Source organism: Rissa tridactyla, chromosome 3 (genome assembly GCF_028500815.1).
Source record: "Rissa tridactyla isolate bRisTri1 chromosome 3, bRisTri1.patW.cur.20221130, whole genome shotgun sequence".
NCBI lineage: Eukaryota > Metazoa > Chordata > Aves > Charadriiformes > Laridae > Rissa > Rissa tridactyla.
The window spans coordinates 76,307,915-76,328,630 of record NC_071468.1 but is presented as its reverse complement, the minus strand read 5'-3'; the positions used below and the strand labels follow the sequence as shown (position 1 = coordinate 76,328,630).

Below are 20,716 nucleotides of genomic sequence, written 5' to 3'. Positions count from 1 at the left end.
GTCTCATACAGGTGACACCCAGAAAGGTACAAGTCAGATTCTCCGGACTTGAATCTGAACTCAGTTATTTAGACACCTGAAAAATGTATTGAGCTTTCGGATTAAAACAGGCTCCTGTAAGTTATGGATAACATGTATTTATGGCTGAGGCTATGAGAAGAGGTCAGTGGTTTGTTTTTGCAGTTGGATTACTGTTATCCTTTTCTAGGTTTAGGATTGAGGAATTCTTGCCTGAGTTTAAGTCTCTTGTCAAGGCGACCTTTGATCCTAAGGAGGTGATGCTTTGCAAAGACAGCGGTCAGCTCGTGATAGCTTGACCAGTCCTAATGTCCTTGATATGTCCCGATGACATACAGGGTACTGAGCGGTTATATTGTTTGGAAAGCTGTAGTAAAGGTACGGAACAGTTTGTATGTGTTTACGCAGGTGCACGGATATAAACATGTGGAAGAAAGTATAATCAGAGCAGTGTAAATTCTATCCTCTAATCGTCTCAAGGGCTTTAAAATAAGTATTTTCTTCTGTTAGTAAAGTATAAGTGAAATGAATGGATTTTATCAATATCTGCAAAGAACTAATCATCCCATAGAACTTCCAACCTGACACACTACGAATGGCTTGTCTGTTGCAGGGCAATGTATTTCAAGATTTACAAACAGGAAGGTTCCTTACTGTGTCAAGTTCAATCCTGATGAAGATAAACAAAATCTCTTTGTTGCAGGAATGTCAGATAAGAAAATAGTGCAGGTATGTCTACTTAATGTCTCTTCCTTTAAAAATTATGATATTTAGTAAAAAACAAGGTCTTATTCTGCCGTTTTTATTTGTAGTGGGATATTCGAAGTGGTGAGATTGTGCAGGAATACGATAGGCATTTGGGAGCTGTCAACACCATTGTTTTTGTGGATGAAAATAGAAGGTTTGTGAGTACATCTGATGACAAGAGTTTAAGAGTCTGGGAATGGTAAGTTTAAAAATTTGAATTTTAACTTGAAGTATATTATGAGCAAACTTGAGAAGAGAGTTTATTTTAAAAAGTATACGTAGCACATAGGACGCTGGCGTGTCTGAGTTCTAGCTAGCTGAGGAAGAGCTGAATTTATGTATGTAATTATATATGCAGTAGCTATAATGTAATTATACATGCAGTAGCTAAAATGTTTCCCAATAAAGTAGAACGAGGACAATCTCGGCTGTTGTTGTTGCTAATTTCTGATAACTGTTGAATTGGGCATATACTGCAAACTCCTGCATTCTGCCACTCAGTCTAGCATGGGTCATAATTCTTAACCATTTTTGTCCAATGAAAGGAAACATCCCTTCCAAAATCTAAGTATAATACTTTCAATGTCTTCCAAATCATTCTTGATGTCTAACAGTGAATTACTGTCCCTAGCTTACTGCCCTACTGTACTGCAATATTTGAAAACTGTTTTTTAAGCCTAATAAACCTAAATCACTGTATGCAAAATAAAATGCCTTACATAGCCTCTGTTTTATTGGTGCAGATTTTATATGCGCATTGGGCTGTACTTATTTTTAGCATTAATTGTTAATAATTTATCTTAACACTGTATCTTTCAGAATTATTTCTCTAGAGATTTTAATCTTTAAAACTAGTTGCTTCCTATCACGTTGCTGAATACTAACCAACCCATCCTGGCTCAATGCTCGAGACACTTCACGGGTTTCCTTCTCCCCCAGAGAAGACATAAGACAGCCCCGTCAGCCTGAAGCACACTGCACTCTATTAGTGATCTCTGTTCTCTCTCCTTTCCCCAAGGCTGTATTAACCCTTAAATTAACCTTTTTGAGAAACGTCTGCTCTATTACATTAGTGTGTCGGTTTTGAAAGCTTTGAACTTGGGTGTGCATAGTGTTATGTAATATTTGTCCCATGTATGAAATAGTTTAGTGTAGCTTCATTTCTGGGAGTCTGGGGCTTTCAGCAATCATTGATACCCACAGTATGAATACAGTAGATAACAGAAAAGTGAAATTCTATCTAAGAAAAACTCATTAAAACATATTTTTAAATGGCTTCCAATTTTTAACATGTCTGGGGAGAAAACAAATCTCTCCTATCTGAAATGTTTTCCACAAGGTTCTAGGTACTAAGATTTTCAGCTTAGGACTTTTAAGATTTCTCTAGGATTTCAAATTTCTTTTTTGAAATAATCACTCCCGTATCTTTAGGTATCCATTTCATTTCGCCGTTCACACATGCAAAGCTGCTGCACAATATGGGCACTAGTTCGACAGCTCTGTGACTAATCAGTTCCTTCCTAGCTTTTTTTTTTTTCTTTTTTCTAAACCTAGACAAGAGACTCCAATCTGTGGTATTGGAATGTTACCCAGGCAGCCAGCAAAACCCTCAGCATGTCTGCGATCGGCTGCTGTCATTGCCAGTAGCAGTGGTGGTAATGACCAAAGTCTGGGAACCCAGGCTTAGGCTAGACATGTAATGCTGTCACCATATGTCGCTCCAAGAGAGCCTCTGTTCAGTACTTCGTAATTAGACCCATGTATTTACTGAGCTCCTTAAAGAAAAATCTTTGCAATATCCTATCTGCTAAGGAGTGTCTCCTCTCTGGCAAGTGGGAGGAGGATCTCACTTGCACAAATCTGTTATTTCCTTGCTATTGGATTGCCCTTGTTTTGTGAGCTTTGTGTTGATGGCTGAAATAAATAGCGAAGTGGGTGGATTTAGTCACTCTGGGGGGAAGAGCAGGAAAGGCAAAAAGGTTCTGGCATGGGAACATCGCAACCTGATTGTTCCAGTAGCAGAAGTTTTTTCCTTCTGAAGAAAACATATGTACTGAGCTTGCTGTATGATGAAGAAAGCGCTCCCTTGTTCAGATAATAGGGATATCATAGAATCATAGAATGATTTGGATTGGAAGGGACCTTAAAGATCATCTAGTTCCAACCCCCCTGCCACGGGCAGGGACACCTCCCAGTAGACCAGGCTGCTCAAAGCCCCATCCAACCTGGTCTTGAACACTTCCAGGGACGGGGCATCCACAACCTCCCTGGGCAACCTGTTCCAGTGCCTCACCACTCTCACAGTAAAGAATTTCTTCCTGATATCCAATCTAAATCTACCCTCCCTCAGTGTAAAACCATTAGTCCTCGTCCTGTTGCTCCACTCCCTAAGAGTCCCTCCCCATCTCTCCTATAGGCTCCCTTTAGGTACTGAAAGGCCGCTACAAGGTCTCCATGGAGCCTTCTCTTCTCCAGGCTGAACAGCCCCAACTGTCTCTCAGCCTGTCTTTATAGGAGAGGTGCTCCAGCTCTCTGATCATCTTTGTGGCCCTCCTCTGGGCCACATGTCCTCCTTACGCTGGGGACTCCAAAGCTGGACACAGTACTCCAGGTGGGGTCCCACCAGAGTGGAGTAGAGGGGCAGAATCACTTCCCTCAACCTGCTGGCCATGCTTCCTTTGATGCAGCCCAGGATGTGGTTGGCTTTCTGGGCTGCAAGCGCACATTGCTGTATCATGTTGAGCGTCTCATCCACCAACACCCCCAAGTCCTTCTCCTCAGGGCTGCTCTCAAGCCATTCTCCGGCCAGGCTGTATTTGTGCTTGGGATTGCCGTAACCCAGGTGCAGGACCTTGTACTTGCCTGGTTGAACTTCATGAGGTTTGCATGGGCCCACCTCTCAAGCCTGTCCATCAACTGTAAGCAATACTCTGTAATACAGTCAGGGATTTTTTTGGTTTTATAAAAAGTAGATGTAATGCTGTCTTCCTAGGCAAGACTTGAAAACCTTTCTCCACAACCTGCCATGATATATTTTAATCGGTCTGTAGGCATATTTCTATAATTTTAAGACCCAAATTTTTACAATGCATTAAAACTTAGTTAATGCATTAAGTACCAAAGCTTTTGGAGCTTGAAAATTTCCATGGCAGATTATTTCATGCTGCACCTCAAATCCTTTTTTCCTAAGTTCATAAGGAGAACTATTTGCAACTTAGGGTGATTTGGTTGCTGCACCTTTTGGCATGTTTCTTCGTAAGTTCTTCAGCAAAGTATTTCTTCAGTATCATACAGAAACAAAGCAGAAGTCATTATGACCTGAATATGGCCTTAAAAGCCAGTAATTAAAGCTGGTCTAATTGCAGAGTTTCACTTGTCTAGAGGAATTTTGTAGTGTGTTTTGTAAACACTTTGACTTGGCCAGCACCGGTAATGGGATGCCATGTCAAACTTCATCACAGTGAGGAACTTCTCCCCTGAGAATTTAAATCTCCTTTCCCCAAGAGTTTATCCCGTGCATGGATTTCACAGTGCTGTACGCTGAATTGCAGTTGGATGGTTGCTGAAAGTTCAGACTGCAAGTATAGGACAGACTCTTGCAGATTAAACGGTTTCTTTAGGAAGCTTAATGGGAGCACTTCATTTGTCTGCTTTCGTGTTTCATGGGATCGTATCATTACAACAGGGATATTAAAGTTGGTGTGGGTATCATATTCTGTGTTCTTCCTTCTAGAAATTCAAAATGTTATTTTGTCTTTGTCCGTGCCCGATCCTGCTTGGATAAACAGTGAAATGATTTGGGCAATTGACCTTGGAGGCTTTTATTTTGTACAGTGGTAGCTTAGTTATTATCCTGCCAGGCTTAGGAGGCTTCTCATCTCCGAAAACTATAATCTTCAGCAGCCCTTTTCTCTCTGTCATTCCTGGTAGAGATACTGTAGTCTCCTGAGAGAGCTCTTCATGATGTGTAGATCCCAAAATCGGATTGGGTTGGGTTTGGAGTTTGTGGGGATTTTTTTCCTTCTTTCTTTAAAAGGATTTTTCTCTCTCCTGCTTGGGGAAGAAGTTGTATTAGAACCCCAGAGTATCACGTTTCTAAATCTTCACTAGCAGTTGCTACTTCTGATATTTAAAACTTTTCAGCCTTTGAAATGCTATGAAGTGGGGAAAGGAGTTGAAGATCTTCAAATTTAAAAATTTGAACAAAAAATGTACCACATGAGTTTTGAGGCCAGGCAACCATGACAGCATCTTTCTTGGTAATTTTTTTGTAAATTTTTTTTTTTTTTCAAGGGAGCAGGTTGATATTACTTATTTAGCAATTTGACTGGAAGCAAATGTGAAACATAAATGTATCTCTTTATTCTGCCTAATAGTTTAATGCAGCGTATCCTGCAGCTGTCCTAAGTGTGTCTGGTAGGTTTCAACATAAAGCAGAGCTGTCTTGAATAAATTGCAGTAGATGAGCCTGCCTTCATATGTAAAAGGGGAGAAGGCAGGACAACCTGTGCTGCATTTAAATGTCTCACTGCAGTACAATTCACATTGGACACGCATCTTCTGGGATGAGACTTTTTCTAATGGAGCATCCAGTGGGATTGCTTTTACCTGGCACTGAGGACTTGAGATGACCGGTGGGCTGAGGGAGTGTTGGATGGTGGGAGCTGATCAGAATCTGGCCATACTGCAGCAATGACCTTGTGTCCTGTTGCAGGTGGGGTTTGAAGCTGTTTGGGTGTTGATGCAAAAGGGTAGGATGGGGCACAGGGGGCTGTACTTCCTCTGCCATCGTGTCGGGCAGCCTCAGAGATTATGTGGGCTTTTCGTTATTCCTTTACAGGTTTACTGTCCAACAGTAGCCTTAGATCTGCCTGTTTGGAAGCCCGTTATTCCTGTGGTTGTCCTTATCCACAGAGTGTATTAAGGGGGTTGCCCTTCTTTTTCTGAGGGGTAAATAATTTTAACATTTAACTCACAGGAGCATTTGTGTTACTTCTTGACAACAGAGGAGCTTCTCACCCTGCTGTCCATGTGCACATTGCTTACCATGATGACGGGAAATAACTTACTCCACAATGAAATACAGTTGTAATTACCTTGCTGATGTCAACTGTATTGCCATCCAACAAAGCTCGGTCAACGAGTACAAGGCAGCCACCCACGCTTTCTGCTCCAATTGTGTCCCAGCAGCCCTTCTACAGTGTGAATTAAACAATGAAGTCATAACCATCCCCTTTGTATTAATTAATGTTGCTACAGAACGTTTTGCATGCGTTTTCTGCTGAATACATTAATCAAATCTATGTTCTGCTGGAGATTTCTTTTGCTTAATGAGAAAGACACGCGCATGCCTTCCCTTTTTACCAGTCTTCTAGCGTAGGATATGAGGAATACTGTGAATACGCACGGCCCGTTAGTAATTCAATTTATGTAGTCAAACCCAAATGACAGTTGTGGAGAGTAAGGATTAGACTGTACTTGGTTTTTCCCTAGGTCTTTTTACATGACAGTGTATATTCTTAACATACACTGGCACGGTCCTGTATGCAATCAAGACCGGGGAGTTCAGGGTTCAGTTCAGCTGTGTACATTTGGAATTGACTGGTATCCCGTTGGGGAGATCAGGAAGAAAAGGGCATTGTCAGAGAGATGAGAGAGAGAGACTCCTGTTTTCTTTCTTTTTTTTCTTTTTTTTAAAAAGGAAAAGTCAGAAATGTTCTAGTTAAAACTCAAGTCAGTAAGACATTCCAATAATACAGATGCATATATCAGTCTTTTCTTGCTACCTATATAAGAATTTTTTAAGAGCTGCAGTTAAACTGGGGGCGATAGAGTATCTTTGTGTTACAGCTTTACTCTTCACAATTGAAATTATAATTCTGCTTTAGAGTCTGGGTCGTTTGTTCGGGGTAAATTCACTCTATTAGAGGTCATCCTGTAGATGGCTCCGCAGCTGGAGTTCTCTAGATGGGCAGTCGTAATATTTTTGAGCTTTTCCACATTCTTCCTTTGGATGCCATGCGGGGTTCCACCATACTCCATGGTGCAGTGGCTGCGTAAATCAGCTGACTGGAGGCAGCCCTTTGGAACATGTCCACGTCTTCATAAAATGCATACTTCTTCCTTTTGCAGGGACATTCCTGTAGACTTCAAGTACATAGCTGAGCCAAGTATGCATTCGATGCCAGCCGTGACTTTGTCTCCAAATGGTAGGTTAACACTTTACTGCCTTCTCAGGCCTAGTTTACATAGGCTGATTATATCCCTGTATTGTTGCATCCCCCTGTCACCCCACGCTACCCACCTCCCCCCCAAATCAGTGTGTGCATTTATTCCAAGATTGGACTGGATCTGGTTTTGATTTTAAAGATCAAGAAGTATGTCAAAATTAGGGGTTATATCAGGATTAACTGTATTGATTTAAATTTAGACCTTCATCCAGACAGGGCAAAAGGACTTTTTCTTTTCATAGAGCTATGGTGTGCTCTTTTTTTAAAAAATTCATTTTATTTAAAATACTAAGATAAACAATGGTGGGAACTGATGATGGCTGCAAAGTACTAAGCAAGTTCAGCGGTCCTTGTGGTGCCATGGTTAAAGCAGAAACTGATGTTGTACATGATGCTGTTAATGCTGTTCCTTCTTGTTCTGAATATAGCCCAAATAACTCTTGCATCAGAGAAATCCCAAATTATCTCAGTGTTTCTGTATGTTAAAGTTTCACTGGTGTTTATGTTCTTCAATTAGAATCAAACTTGAAGGAGGATAAAGGTTTAGTTCCTCCAATAGTCAGTGAAAATCCTTCTAAAAGGACAAAATCTCTATTATCTGTTTTGGCCAAAATAATACAGCTTTAGTGTCAACATTATTAAAGCGTTGCCAGTTTTACAGTTAACAGTCCCATTATGCTGAGTAGCGGCTGATCAACTTGTTGAGCAGCTAATGTTTGCAGCCAGCTATCAGCATCAAATTGTATTTGCTTTGCAGCATAAATATTTTATTCTTAATAGAAGTGGGTTTCTAATATAAAGAGGAAGATTATGGAGAAAGGGATAGCTGCATTTAAAAATGTTAGCTTCCCAAGCTGGCCTATGTCAACCCCTGTTTCTGAAATTGCCCAATTTGCTGTATTCTGAGCCAGTTTTTCAGTTCATCTCATTATTCCACATTGAAATACTAGATTTGTCATTCTTTTTCCAATTCTGGATGGACAGAATTTGAGTATTTGATTTTTGAGATGAGACAGTAAATGATATTAGGGATGAAGTAGTCATCTCTTCAGCTCAAAACATCACCTGTCACTTTAACTAAGATTATCTTGACCTACAGTAGTCCGATATCACATAAAGCAAGTTCTTTCGGAATGGTTACGCTAGGGACTGTGCCAGGCACATCATGCACCATTTTGGAGTTAAATTATTCCTTTCAAGAAAAGTAAATTGAAAATTTTACAGGTGTGGAACTCTTCTGCTTAGGGGCACTGATTTATGAATCTCATCAATTAAAATTTTCCTCCTGAGCGATGCAGGAAAAAGACCTTTTAAAAAGCAGAAGAGGAGAATAACATGCTTGGGGTAGACACTTGATTTGTCTCTTGGGGAGGCTGAAGCAAATCCTCAAATTCCAAGGTAGTAGCTGGAAGTGTGGTCAGATTTACAGTCAAGTCAGCACATTTTATGTTATCACTGTTTGCATAAAACACTGTACAGGCGGTGACGATACACAGAGTTTAGGACAGAAGTCTTTGTTCTATGGTGTTCTGTAGCACATCATCTTCATTGGATTCTCGGGCAGGAGTTAATGCACTGACAAGACACAAAATCAGATAGAGTTAAGATTAGAAAAGCCTGGATTTTTTTCTGTCACTAAAATATCTTTATTAAATTGTATCCCACTAGAGCAGAGAATACTAAATATTTGCAAAAACGTATCACGATTTTAAAACTCCCGAGTCTACCTTAGACCTGTTTTTTTCCATAAAGAAAATAAAAAGTGACCATTTTAGAGCACCCACAAAATAGGTAATGAAATAGATTGCAGCTAGATGGGGGTTTTTTCACCTCATCTGGATTACTTGATTATGTGCACCAGCAAGCTTACTTGGTAGCTTAAAAACTTACCAGGAAGTCAATGGAGTTGATGCAGCACATTGTTATAACAGCCAGAGCTTTTCTACAGTCCTGAGCGCGTTTTGTAGGAATAGGCATCCCAAATCCTGTTAAACATAAGGGTTTGCCTCTTGGCAGTTGTACCAGGCAGAAGCAATATCAGCTGCTACTGAGAACCCTGGTACATAATAAAAATCTGGATTAAGATAGCGCAAGAAAAGTTATAAAAATCCCTTAAAACTTTCCAGTTAAGTCTGTTTCTTCAGATGCGGCATTCTGATACCACCTTTGTTTGTTGCATTTGTAGGGAAGTGGTTGGCTTGCCAGTCGATGGATAACCAAATTCTGATTTTTGGAGCACAGAACAGATTCAGATTAAACAAAAAGAAGATTTTCAAAGGTCACATGGTAGCCGGCTACGCTTGTCAAGTGGATTTTTCACCTGACATGAGGTAAGTTCTTGTGGGAATGAGCTTCATTTTAAAACTTGCCAGCAGAGACACTAAATTTCTTTTTGAGTCCTCTGCAACATTCACTGATGCACAGACGCCCTTTTAACTCGGCGTCAGACAGAGTTCTCGAGCCAAGCAGCAGAACGGATAGTTTGCTCTTGTCATTCAGTAGGGATAAGTTTTTACTCAGTGGCTGCTCTGAGCAACATTTAGAAAACAGTCCGTGTCGTCCTGGTTCCCTGTTCTGCAAAGATGAGTTACCCTGCCATTAAAGCATCGCGAGACTCCCCTTGTGCTGCAGCAGGGCTGGGCAAAACAGGAGGCTTCCACTTCTGACTTGCACCTGGCTCTTTTTGTGCATGGTCTGCAGCACAGGGTCTGTTCCCACGGTAATGCAATTGTCTAGAATACCTGGGATTTGGACTTGCCCAGTTTTCCCAGTTTGCGGGTCTGGTGTGGGTATCCTCATTCATTGTTCAGAGAACCATCTTTTTCATCGTATTTTGCTGAGTAATATGCCCATGCACTTACCTCTGTACCTACATAAGATATTCATTACTATAAAAACTGGAGAATAACCTCAGCAAAACTGGAAGAAAAAGTGGAGAGCGGTGTCTATAAATTTCAGAGAAACTTCTGGCACTTTCTCTTTTGCTGATGTATTCTCTTTAGTTCCAGTAACACAGTGTATGGTATAATCGCATTGCTTAGCACATTCACCTCGCAGTTGATGAATCACCTTCTGCAGGACTTGTGCGCTTCAGAGCACAGCATGAATGCTAATTCTTTGGGAGGTATGTTTGCAGACTGTCAGACGGGAAGCTCACGGGCTGAAGCTCTTTTCCCTTGCTCAATGTAAAAGTATTACAATACAAGCAGTCTTCGTGCATGATACAGCTTTTCTTTTAATCCTGTTAATGTAGCTACGTGATATCTGGAGATGCAGATGGAAAACTTAACATCTGGGACTGGAAGACAACAAAACTCTACAGCAGATTAAAAGCACATGATAAAGTCTGTATCGGTGCGGTGTGGCATCCACACGAAACATCTAAAGTCATTACATGCGGCTGGGATGGTCTTATTAAACTATGGGACTAAAGAGGATGCCGCGAAGATCTAAAGATGTAGGTCCTGCGTACATCTGAGATTAGAGCAGATTCTGCGGTAAGGATGGGTAGACATTTGTAATCCTGCAGTTGTCAGCTAGCTGTATATATGCACTAAATATGGGAAATCTTCAGAAGACACAACTGAAAGGATATAGTTCTAAATGTGACCTCTGAGAAGCTGAGGCAGCTGAAGCATGCAGAATCAAGTGTTAAGTTTGTCGTGTCTCTCTTTGTGCAAAACACTCTTGTAAAATAAAATAATTTTAAGAACAACTGTTTTTGTGGTTCTGGCTGTCAGAGATGTGGGGAGTTACAGGACAAAACCAGCAATTGTGTAACTCTTCCTAAGAAGAAATCTTTGATATCTACTGCAATAGAGCTGGAAAAGAGGCATTTCTTTACCTGGTTTTGGGTGGTATTTTGTTGTCCCCAAAATACTTCTGTCTTTATAGAACACAAGCCCACTTGTCAAGATCTGTTAATTCACAGTAGAATTGAAGAACTAATCAGAAGCTAGCAGTTGTCAGGTAAACTGTATCAACTGAAGACTATTTATAAACTCTTGGTTTCTGTCTGTATTTAACAATAGCATCATGCCGATCACTGAGTTTCATCTTTACAAATGCTCCTCAATTTCAAGATTTTGCTTGTAATTGTTGTGTGTTAAAGTGTTGGTTTTCCTCTTCCCGTATGCTGTTATGTTCCAATAAGCATGACATACTAAAAAAAAAAAAGTGAATGTCTCTTGTTCAGTTTGGAATACACTGTATTATAAGCCCCATAAAGTTTTTGACAATTTAATGTATATACATGCCACACTTTTTCTCTTTGAAGAACTTATTTTTAATAAATCTTTTTAAAAAATTCTGCTTATCTTCATTCAATTCTTTTGTTTATCAGTGTCCCTATAAAATATTTCTTATCCTTTAGTATTTTAGTTGTCAGTTGTACCAGCATTCGGATAAACTCTTTCTCTTGCACTGTTCATACAAAACTAATGCAAGCTGGAAGCAAGAGAAAAAAAAATCATTTTAACTCCCTATACACTCTCTTTCTGAGCACATCATGGAAATAAAAATACGTAACAAATTTATGCCATTGATCTGTCTTTAATTACAGTCTTGAATGAGGAGGATGCGGAGAAGGCGGAGTTACTGAATGCCTTCTTTGCTTTGGTCTTTACTGCTTGGCCCAGCCCTCAGGAGTCCCAGGCTTTGGAGAAGGTAATGGGGAAAGAAGACGACTTCCCCTGGGTTGAGGAAGATCGAGTGAGGGGTCAGTTAGGTCAATTAGATGTTCACAAGTCTGTGGGCCCTGATGGAATGCACCCGAGAGTGCTGAGGGAGCTGGCGGAAGTCATTGCTGGGCCGCTCTTCATCATCTTTGAAAGGTCCTGGAGAACAGGCGAGGTGTCTGAGGACTGGAGGAAAGCCAACGTCACTCCAGTCTTCAAAAAGGGCAAGGAGGAGCCGGGGAACTACAGGCTGGTCAGCCTCACCTCCATCCCTGGAAAGATGATGGAACAGCTCGTTCTGGGTGTCATCTCAAGGCATGTGGAGGAAAAGAAAGCTATCAGAAGTCCTCAACATGGATTTACCCAGGGGAAATCATGTTCTATGATGGCACGGATAGATATAGATAGATGAGGGGAGGGTGGTAGATGTGGTCTACCATCACTTAAGCAAGGCGTTTGACATGGTCTCCCACAGCATCCTCATAGGGAAGCTTAGGAAGAGTGGGCTTGATGAATGGACAGTGGAGTGGATAGATAACTGGTTGAAGGGCAGAGCTCAGAGGGTAGTGGTTAGGGGCACAGAGTCTAGTTGGAGGTCAGTGACGAGTGGTGTTCCCCAGAGGTAAGTACTGGGTCCAGTCCTCTTCAATATATTCATCAATGACCTGGATGAGGGGGTAGAGTGCACCCTCAGCAAGTTTGCTGATGACACAAAGCTGGGGGGGGTGGCTGACACACCAGAAGGCTGTGCCGCCGTACAGAGAGACCTGGACAGGCCGGAGAGTTGGGCAAAGAGGAACCTTATGAAATTCAACAAGGGCAAGTGTAGGGTGCTGCACCTGGGGAGGAATAACCCCATGCACCAGTACAGGTTGGGGGCTGACCTGCTGGAGAGCAGCTCAGCTGAAAGAGACCTGGGAGTCCTGGTGGACAACAGGATGACCATGAGCCAGCAATGTGCCCTCGTGGCCAAGAAGGCCAATGGCATCCCGGGGTGCATCAAGAGTGTGGCCAGCAGGTTGAGGGAGGTCATCCTCCCCCTCTACTCTGCCTTGGTGAGGCCGCATCTGGAGTACTGTGTCCAGTTCTGGGCTCCCTGGTTCAAGAAGGACAGGGGACTGCTGGAGAGGGTGCAGCAAAGGGCTACCAAGATGATCAGGGGACTGGAACACCTCTCTTATGAAGAAAGGCTGAGGGATTCGGGTCTCTTCAGTCTGGAAAAAAGATGGCTGAGGGGGGACCTTATCAATGCCTATAAATACTTAAAGGGTGGGTGTCAGGAGGATGGGGCCAGGCTCTTTTCAGTGGTGACCGGGGACAGGACAAGAGGTAATGGGCACAAACTTGAGCATAGGAAGTTCCACCTAAACATGAGGAGGAACTTCTTTCCTTTGAGGGTGGCAGAGCACTGGCACAGGCTGCCCAGAGAGGTGGTGGAGTCTCCGTCTCTGGAGACATTCCAAACCTGCCTGGACGCGTTCCTGTGCAACCTGCTCTGGGTGACCCTGCTCTGGCAGGGGGGTTGGACTAGATGATCTCCAGAGGTCCCTTCCAACCCTTACCATTCTGTGATTCCGTGACACTATATTGTTTACTATAAATGCAATCACCGCTCATCAATTATAAACAATAGCAAAGGAGTAATTACCTTAATTGACTGCAGGATAAAAGATAAGGCACTTATGTAGATGAAATGCAAAGAACTTCAAATTATGCAAAGGGAAGGAAATGGGGTGGTGGTTTTGTGGGCGTTTTTTTGGTTTTGGGTTGGTATGGGGCTTTTTTGTTGTTTGGTTGGTTTTTATTAATTTCTTGTTGTGGAAGGATTGATTAAAAAGACAATTTTATTCTTTCGAAGAGTACTTGCTGAAGTTCGGCCCTTCTGAGTGAATATGGAGCTTATGCATTTTTTAGACCAGCTCAAAAGCTGAGCTTGAGCGTCTTTCCACGGTCCATCCATGCTGCCACATAACTGCACCAAGTTTACACATTTCTGTTCACTTTCGCATCTCGGTAGCCTTCTGTACCTGAAGAACTCCACAGACTGCTTTCACGAGCGGTGTGCTGGTGGCAACTGGGTATTGCCTGAGGTAGGAAATGGTAGAGTCTGGGGAGAGAGGAAAGAGCCCGTCCGGCGTGTCCTGAGGGCCATCCCCTCTGCGGGGAGAGAAGAGGCTGCTGTTGTTTCTTGGCTCTTTGGGGTGCGGGTGGGAGTGAGCCGCTGTCACATCGCGGAGGGTGAATTTCCGACGTGGTTCTTTCCACAGGGAAGACACAGCTCCCGAGCTGGGAGTTGAGCTCTGGTGTGCGCTGTGCCCTGGGTGCTGCTTCAGAGGAAAGTGGGCTGAAATAATTTAGAGCAGTTTTCTTCCGTCAAATACATTTCCTAAATGGATATGCGGCAGCGCGCCCTGACCATCAGTAGCTTCTAAGTACAGGGAATTGGGGAGGAATAGAGAACAGATACAGAAACCTCTCACAGGAATGTATATTAGCTTCTGTTTCAGAAAAACCTTTCCCAAATGCTTAAAAGCCTTTAAATCATAATACACAAAATGCTTGGCTCTGTAGCTGTTACTGTGTTTTTCCATGTGTCAATGTGTCGCCTACCAGGCAGAACTTTATTTTTTTTTTATATATATATATATATATGTAGTCTATACAAAGTATAAAAATAAATGTATAAACTTTTGTAGGAATATACCAGGTGTTGTCTTTGCAGAAAAAATATCAGAAATGTTGACTGAATCGGTTCTGCTGGAGTTGATGAACTGGGATTAAATGTTTGCAACAAGCCCAGAATGAAAATTCCCCTAGAAACTTTCAGATAAAATCCTTTGTCCCTCGCGGTTGGTCGCCGCGTTAATCTTTTGTGGAATTTCTCACATCTGCATTGAAGCCTGCAGGGGGAATTTTTAGGAGGATAATTCCCTCTTGTCGGCTCGAGAGTTGCGAACTCCAAAGCTGACGTCGTCAGCTGCCGTGCTGCGCGCAAGGGTGGACTGCGTGGTGCGAGTCTAGACTTGCTTTTCCGGCAGCCACCTGGGAAAAGATTTCTTGCTGGGCTAATTAACTCAAATCATGTCCTCCTCTTATCTTCCCAATTTCATGTTTGGCCAGACGTTGGTCTGTTACAGATGTTGGTCAGAACAAGTCTAGACTGAGACCCCTGGGCTGAACTCGGCGCGTGAGCAGACAAGAGCCAGGGAAAAGGCAGCGTGGGGAGGAGAGGGAAGAGCCTGTTTCGAGTTCCCCCAGTTTATTCTCCTCTAATATTAGGCGGAGAATGCAACAAAGTGATTCAAGCCAAAAGCAGCTTCTTAGGAGGGCTGGAGGCAAGCGTGTGGCGCTGCCGGGAAGGGATACGTGCAAGCCGGAGCGCAGGGCTGCTGTCACAGCATCATCATTCTGTTCCCCTTGATCAAGCGTCTGTAATTTTCAGAAACAGTGTGCCAACGTGTTGCCACTTTTATTAATACCAATTAGTTTTACAGCAAAGGTTTTTACAGGTAGGTGAACTATCATCTCCATCATTCTTGGAGTTCTGCCTAGGAAACTTCATAGTTCCTTTGGCCTTGTGCCATCTTTTTCTGAAGGACTTTTTTCATAAGCAAGAGGGGGAAATATCCCACGTATCCTCATGCAACTTGCTGGTAAGAAGGCTGTCTTTCTTGAAGCAGATGGTCTTGGCATCTGTCTTGCACAGAGTTTATAATTGTCCCCAGTAAGATGGGGCTGCTCAGTCTTTGCCCTCATTACGAGGAACAAATATCTAAATTACTGTAGATCCAGAAAAGTCCAAGATTGCCTTGTAATAAGCCAGTTTTTTAGCAACAGGCAGATGTTCGATACGCCGCTTGACGCTGTGGTCTTTAAAGGCTGATTTAAACAGTCAGCTTTGCAGATCTGACAGCCCAGTAACGCAACGTACTTTCCTTCTTTCCACCAGCTGGTCGTTGCAAACTCCTGCTCCCCTTTGCTAGGAGGACTCCATCTGACAAGCAGCCTGCACGAGGGGGAACACGCGGAGAGCGAAGGAGGGAGGGGAGTTTTGCTTGGAAGACTTTAAACAGTTGAGCCTATACACCAGAAAAAACTAGTTGCCAGGGCGGTTGTTCTTCTGCAGACTACTGAAGGACCTGCTACTGTAGGGTGACTTCTAGCATACACTGCAAATTTAAGTCTCGTATCTTGCAGTAAAATATGTCTTTTCTGTCAGGCTTGCTGATAAAAATGGAAAAAAAAAACAAACCCAAACCAAAACAGACACACCACGGCTGTCTTGCAGCACTCAGAGAAAACTGCTTGGGGCAGGGTTATGTTTACAGAAGCCCCGTGCAGATTTTAAACCTTTTAGAAACAAGTTGTAATGACTTTCAATGGGGCAGAGACCTCTCAATTCGCCAGGTACACTGCAAGTTTGGCCTCAGACCTGTTTGTTATCTTCTTGTATGATAGAACATTTAAAATGCTAAAGTATCGAGTCTTTCCGAGTCTCCTTTTAACCTGCTGCGCTTTCCTGCCACGGGGAGGCTGAAAAAATGAAACGTTATTGCAGATGCGTTGGGTTTGTCCTTCAGAATAAGAGGTTCTCGTTAGGCCTCGGGTTTTCTTGGTTAGTCTGAGAGATGTCAGCTCCAACTGAGCCTGCTTCCCCTCTGATTTGGGAAGGAAGGAAAGGAAGGAAGCCGACACCACAAAGCCTCTAGGGAGTCATTTCAGTAATAGGAACTTTATGGAGCCTCCAGAGCACTGACAGTTACCAGAGCATGGCACTGGGAGCTGCGAATCTTTCCAGTTCTCCCAGTGTAATTACCCCACAGTTGGTGTCTTGCTCTAACTCCCCAGCTAAACGCCTCAGTTGTGGAATAAGTGGGGTTTTGGTGGAGTTTAAACTCTTGCAAAGCAACACTAGGAAAAAAATGCAAAAATGGCCTGCGTTAGGAGAGCTGTAACACTCTAACTTCCTACTTAGCTTGCACCAGGCTAATTTCCCCAGGCTGACCCACGCTACTTAGTTGTATTTTGCTCCCGCATCCATGTACAACCTTGCTCCGTCAGCTCCTCCATATACACTCTGTAAAACACAATCCCTTCCAGTATTCCTTGCTCAGGAGATGACGAGGGAAATCAGAGTCCGAATGAAGACAGTTGTCAGGCCAGACATCTACAGGAAGAAGAAGTAAGCCTCATTCCCCAGAGTTTTCAAAACCATGTTGAGCTTTGTCAGAACAGCCTCTCTTCACCTCTGCCTTGGTGACGACCCTTTGGGAGTACCTTGGGGCAAGGGGTGCGAGTCGGTTTTGTTTGGGTTTGATCATAATCCTTCCAATATTAAAAAGGTGGAGGAGCATTATGGAATAATATTTCCTCAGGTGCTGAATTCTCCTATGTCTTGGAGCAGTTTTCCTTCCCTTCACAAAGAAGAAGAAGTAACAAGGTGTTTGAGGGGCTGGTGAGTCAGCCTGGGAGCTCAGCGTGGGGTTTGGTGATTTCCCAGCCCCTACGTTGCAGCTGCTCCTGGCTGGTGTCAGCAGAGAGATGCAGGTACTGCCCGGACACAGCTGCTGCTGCTGCTGATGATGATGATGATGCTGCTGCTGCATTAGAGGTCTGACACCAGTCAGTCAGGCGGCCGTCCCCATCTCCCTGCAAGGGTGGTGGGTCCACTCTAGACGTCTGAAGGTGCATGCAAGGGTGGCATTCACATTGTTTGGGTTTGATTCAGAAGTGCAATCTCAAACATGAGGGGGGTGGGGGGGAGGAAATGCCAGCTGAGGCACAGCAGCATTTTAATTACTTACAGAAGTTTGGTACTGTGTACACCACTGAATTTTCTTTCCAGAAATTGCTGAAAAATAAGCACGTATGGCGGTAATTCACCAAAAAGAGCAGGGATGTTGCGTTGGTATTCATGTCTGAGTTGTCGCTTCCACATAGCACAGAACAGGCTCCTGTCTTCTCCTTGTGTAAGGTCCTACCCGTTGGGATAAGGGACGTAGCACGGGCTGTCTCTGAAAAGGTCTCATTCTAAACCAGCTGAAACTCTTTACAACAGGCAGGTGAAACTATACCATGAACAGGGACTTCTATTTAAGGGAAGAGAACATTCATTATCACAGGTGGCTCCCTTCAAGCGCCAGGCTTGCTCTGCAGATGCTGCCCCTGAAAGCCAGCGAAGGGAGGCAAGTATAAATATGTCTCTGAATGTAGGTCAGCTCTGAACTTCCACCGGCACTAAACCAGGTCCCTACTGACTGCAATTAAATGTCACATTGTGTTAACAAGCAGGAAGAAATCAAGAGTGGTTTCCTGCTGAATAACCTTCAGGATGCTTTCAAGGGCAAGGGAGCGTCTAATGAAGCTCATGAAATCAAAGTTTTTGAATGAACCAGATGGTCTCAGCTGTTGAATAATTCACCAGAGAGAATGAGTGCTATTTCTTCAGGTGTGCTACCGGGTGATATGTCTTCTTGGCATCTGCCATGAAAGGCCAGACATATGTTCCCTTCACACTTTCTTTGATCTTTCACAGTTGAGAGGTGCTTGTGAAGAACAACCCTTCACAAGTCACCGATGGGATCAAAGCCTGGGGGCCAGAAGCGCATGCGATAAACGTCAGGTTTCAGAGTGGGGCAGGAGGTGACACATTTCTTTGGTAAGACTTTGGAACCTCCAAGGAAGACAGCGTTCCATTCAAAAAGGGACTGGCTCCCCTGGAGAAGAGTGTTAGTGTCCTAACATGTCCCCCTCTGTGCTGCCATGGGCTCTCTATGGAAAGCCCATGTTGCAATATGAACTCTGATAGTTTGGGGGATTCAAATCTGTTGCTGCTTTTCATCCTTACCAGGTCATGGGCAGCACCTGTAAATTCTGATGCACAAATGCGTGTGATTTATAAATCACTGTGGGTCTCTCTGCAAGGGGAATGCCCTCACCTCCACACAAGGAACTGTGCAAATAAAACTGCCATTACACACAGGTCGTCTCTGCAAAGATCCATTTCAGACCCAGCTGAAACATAGAATCATAGAATGGCTGGAGTTGGAAGAGACCTTAAAGATAATCCAGGTCCAACCCCCCTGCCATGGGCAGGGACACCTCCCACTAAACCAGGCTGCTCAAAGCCCCATCCAGCCTGGCCTTGAACACTTCCAGGGATGGGGCATCCACAACCAGCTTGGGCAACCTGTTCCAGTGCCTCACCACCCTCACAGGGAAGAATTTCTTCCTAACATGTAATCTAAATCTCCCCTCATCTAGTTTAAAACCATTACCCATCGTCTTATCTCTACACCCCCTGATAAAGAGTCCCTCCCCATCTTTCCTGTAGGCCCCCTTCAGGCCTGGTGGAGGTGTTAAATTAGCACCATAACGACTCCACTTCAGAAACAAGACCTGGCTATTATGTCCTTGTCAGATCGGGTTGGCAGTGGCTGTGGCCACCGTGACTGATGTGAGGTGCAGGCAGTACGGAGGCTCCTGGGCTGGGCTTTACCCGGGGCCAGGCTGGAGGCGGTGGGCTGGCTGATGCGGATGGGCTCCGGAGGGCTGATGCGGATGCCTGCAGGGAGCGTGGGGAGATGCCCAATGCACCCGGGCACTGAGGGACAGAAGCCCTGGGGGAGAGCAGAGCGGGGCAATACCCATAACAATGACACTGAGCAGATCCAGGGCGGCTGAAGGTGCCAGGAGCACCTGGTAGATGGCATTGTACGGACACACAGCTTAGGAAAGGGGACAGGCCCCTCTTTTGCAACGAACTCCCGCACAAGAGCATTGCTGAGCGTGTTGCTGGGAGGTCAGTCCGAAGACCCACCTTTGCCAGGTGCCACCTGATGAGTTGGGCTGATTCGGGCCCTGTGCTCCTGCCCTGCCCTGCCCTCGTTTGGCCTGAGCACCTTCCTGTGCCGCTCCTGGCAGGAGGAGTTTGAAGGATGAGTCTGATTTTCTTCCTCTGCTGCTGCTGAGGGCAGGGCCCCACGGCAGGTCTCGGAAGAGTCATCTCTCTCTCAGACCAACCAGAAGGAAAAATAGGCCTTACTGCATCCTCCACAGGAGATGCTGGATGATGCCCAAACCAGGCCCTCAGGAATATTTTAGCAATGCCAGGACAGGCGGGTGGCCCTTTCTTCCCGCCCAGGCATGGCCACGCAGCTACCAGTCTCCAGGCTGTGGCTATAATGGGAGAATGCCCTGCCCACGCTGGTTTTAATGGTGCACTCTGTACTCGAAGGAGAGGGCAGCTACCACAGTTTCTGAGCAGAAAGGTCTGGGAAGAGATGTGGAGTACAACACAGGCAGGGGGTTACTGCAGGGAGATCATCTCAACAAGCTCCTCACCTGCTCCATGGCCTCTCTAACTGTCCCCTCACCTCCAGAGCTGCTCCTGGCCAGTGCCGTGCTCCCTGCAAGTAGCCATCCCACAGGAGCAGGGCAGGCTTAAATACAGGTGCCAAACATGTGCGGATGTCCCCAGAGTGGCTGAGAACCAGCACATAGCAGTAAATTTTGGATTTTGGGGGGGGGTGGGGTGGGGTGGGGATGGGGGGTTAGCTGGTGGATCTTCAGCTCTGGCTGGAGCGGTGCGAGTATGGATGCCAGCAGTCCTGGATCCCTACCGGTCTCTGCCAGCACAGTCCCTAACAGGCTGGAGATACCGCCGGAGCAATAAAAGAGAAGGCACAAAAGCAAGACCTCCAAGGGGCAGGCTGTAACTCCGCTTTAAGAGACGCTAAGCAGAAAGGCACGGACAGTGCATAAAATAAGAGCTGTTCATTTTCTCCCATCATATCACATAACTGCCTCCAGAATGATAAATGGCTTTTATCTATCCTGTATCTGAGATAAGGCTTCCTTTAAAATTACCATAGTTATTGGAATCTTTTCTGGCAGAAGATGTATTTGCTACAGCCTGAATTGCTCCTGACACTACCTGGCAATCCTGAGCAAGAGATTAGCTGAGGGTTTACCAAACTCTGCGTCTTAAGCAAAGACGAACCAGGATGGACCTCCACTCCATTTCTGTAATTTACATACACATCA

The 20,716-nt window shown here is 44.3% G+C and overlaps 1 protein-coding gene across 1 annotated transcript in view; it reads left to right on the top strand.

Moving 5' to 3' along the window:
• The window catches only part of CDC40 (cell division cycle 40), a 42,465-nt gene extending 31,755 nt beyond the window's left edge, over positions 1–10,710 (top strand). Inside the window, exons 11-15 of the mRNA XM_054194853.1 lie at positions 632–747; positions 831–964; positions 6,898–6,974; positions 9,181–9,325; positions 10,249–10,710. Coding sequence (XP_054050828.1) covers positions 632–747; positions 831–964; positions 6,898–6,974; positions 9,181–9,325; positions 10,249–10,426 — 650 coding nt within the window. The 3' untranslated portion in view covers positions 10,427–10,710. The remainder of the gene's footprint in view (positions 1–631; positions 748–830; positions 965–6,897; positions 6,975–9,180; positions 9,326–10,248) is intronic.
• The last annotated feature ends 10,006 nt before the right edge of the window (positions 10,711–20,716 follow it).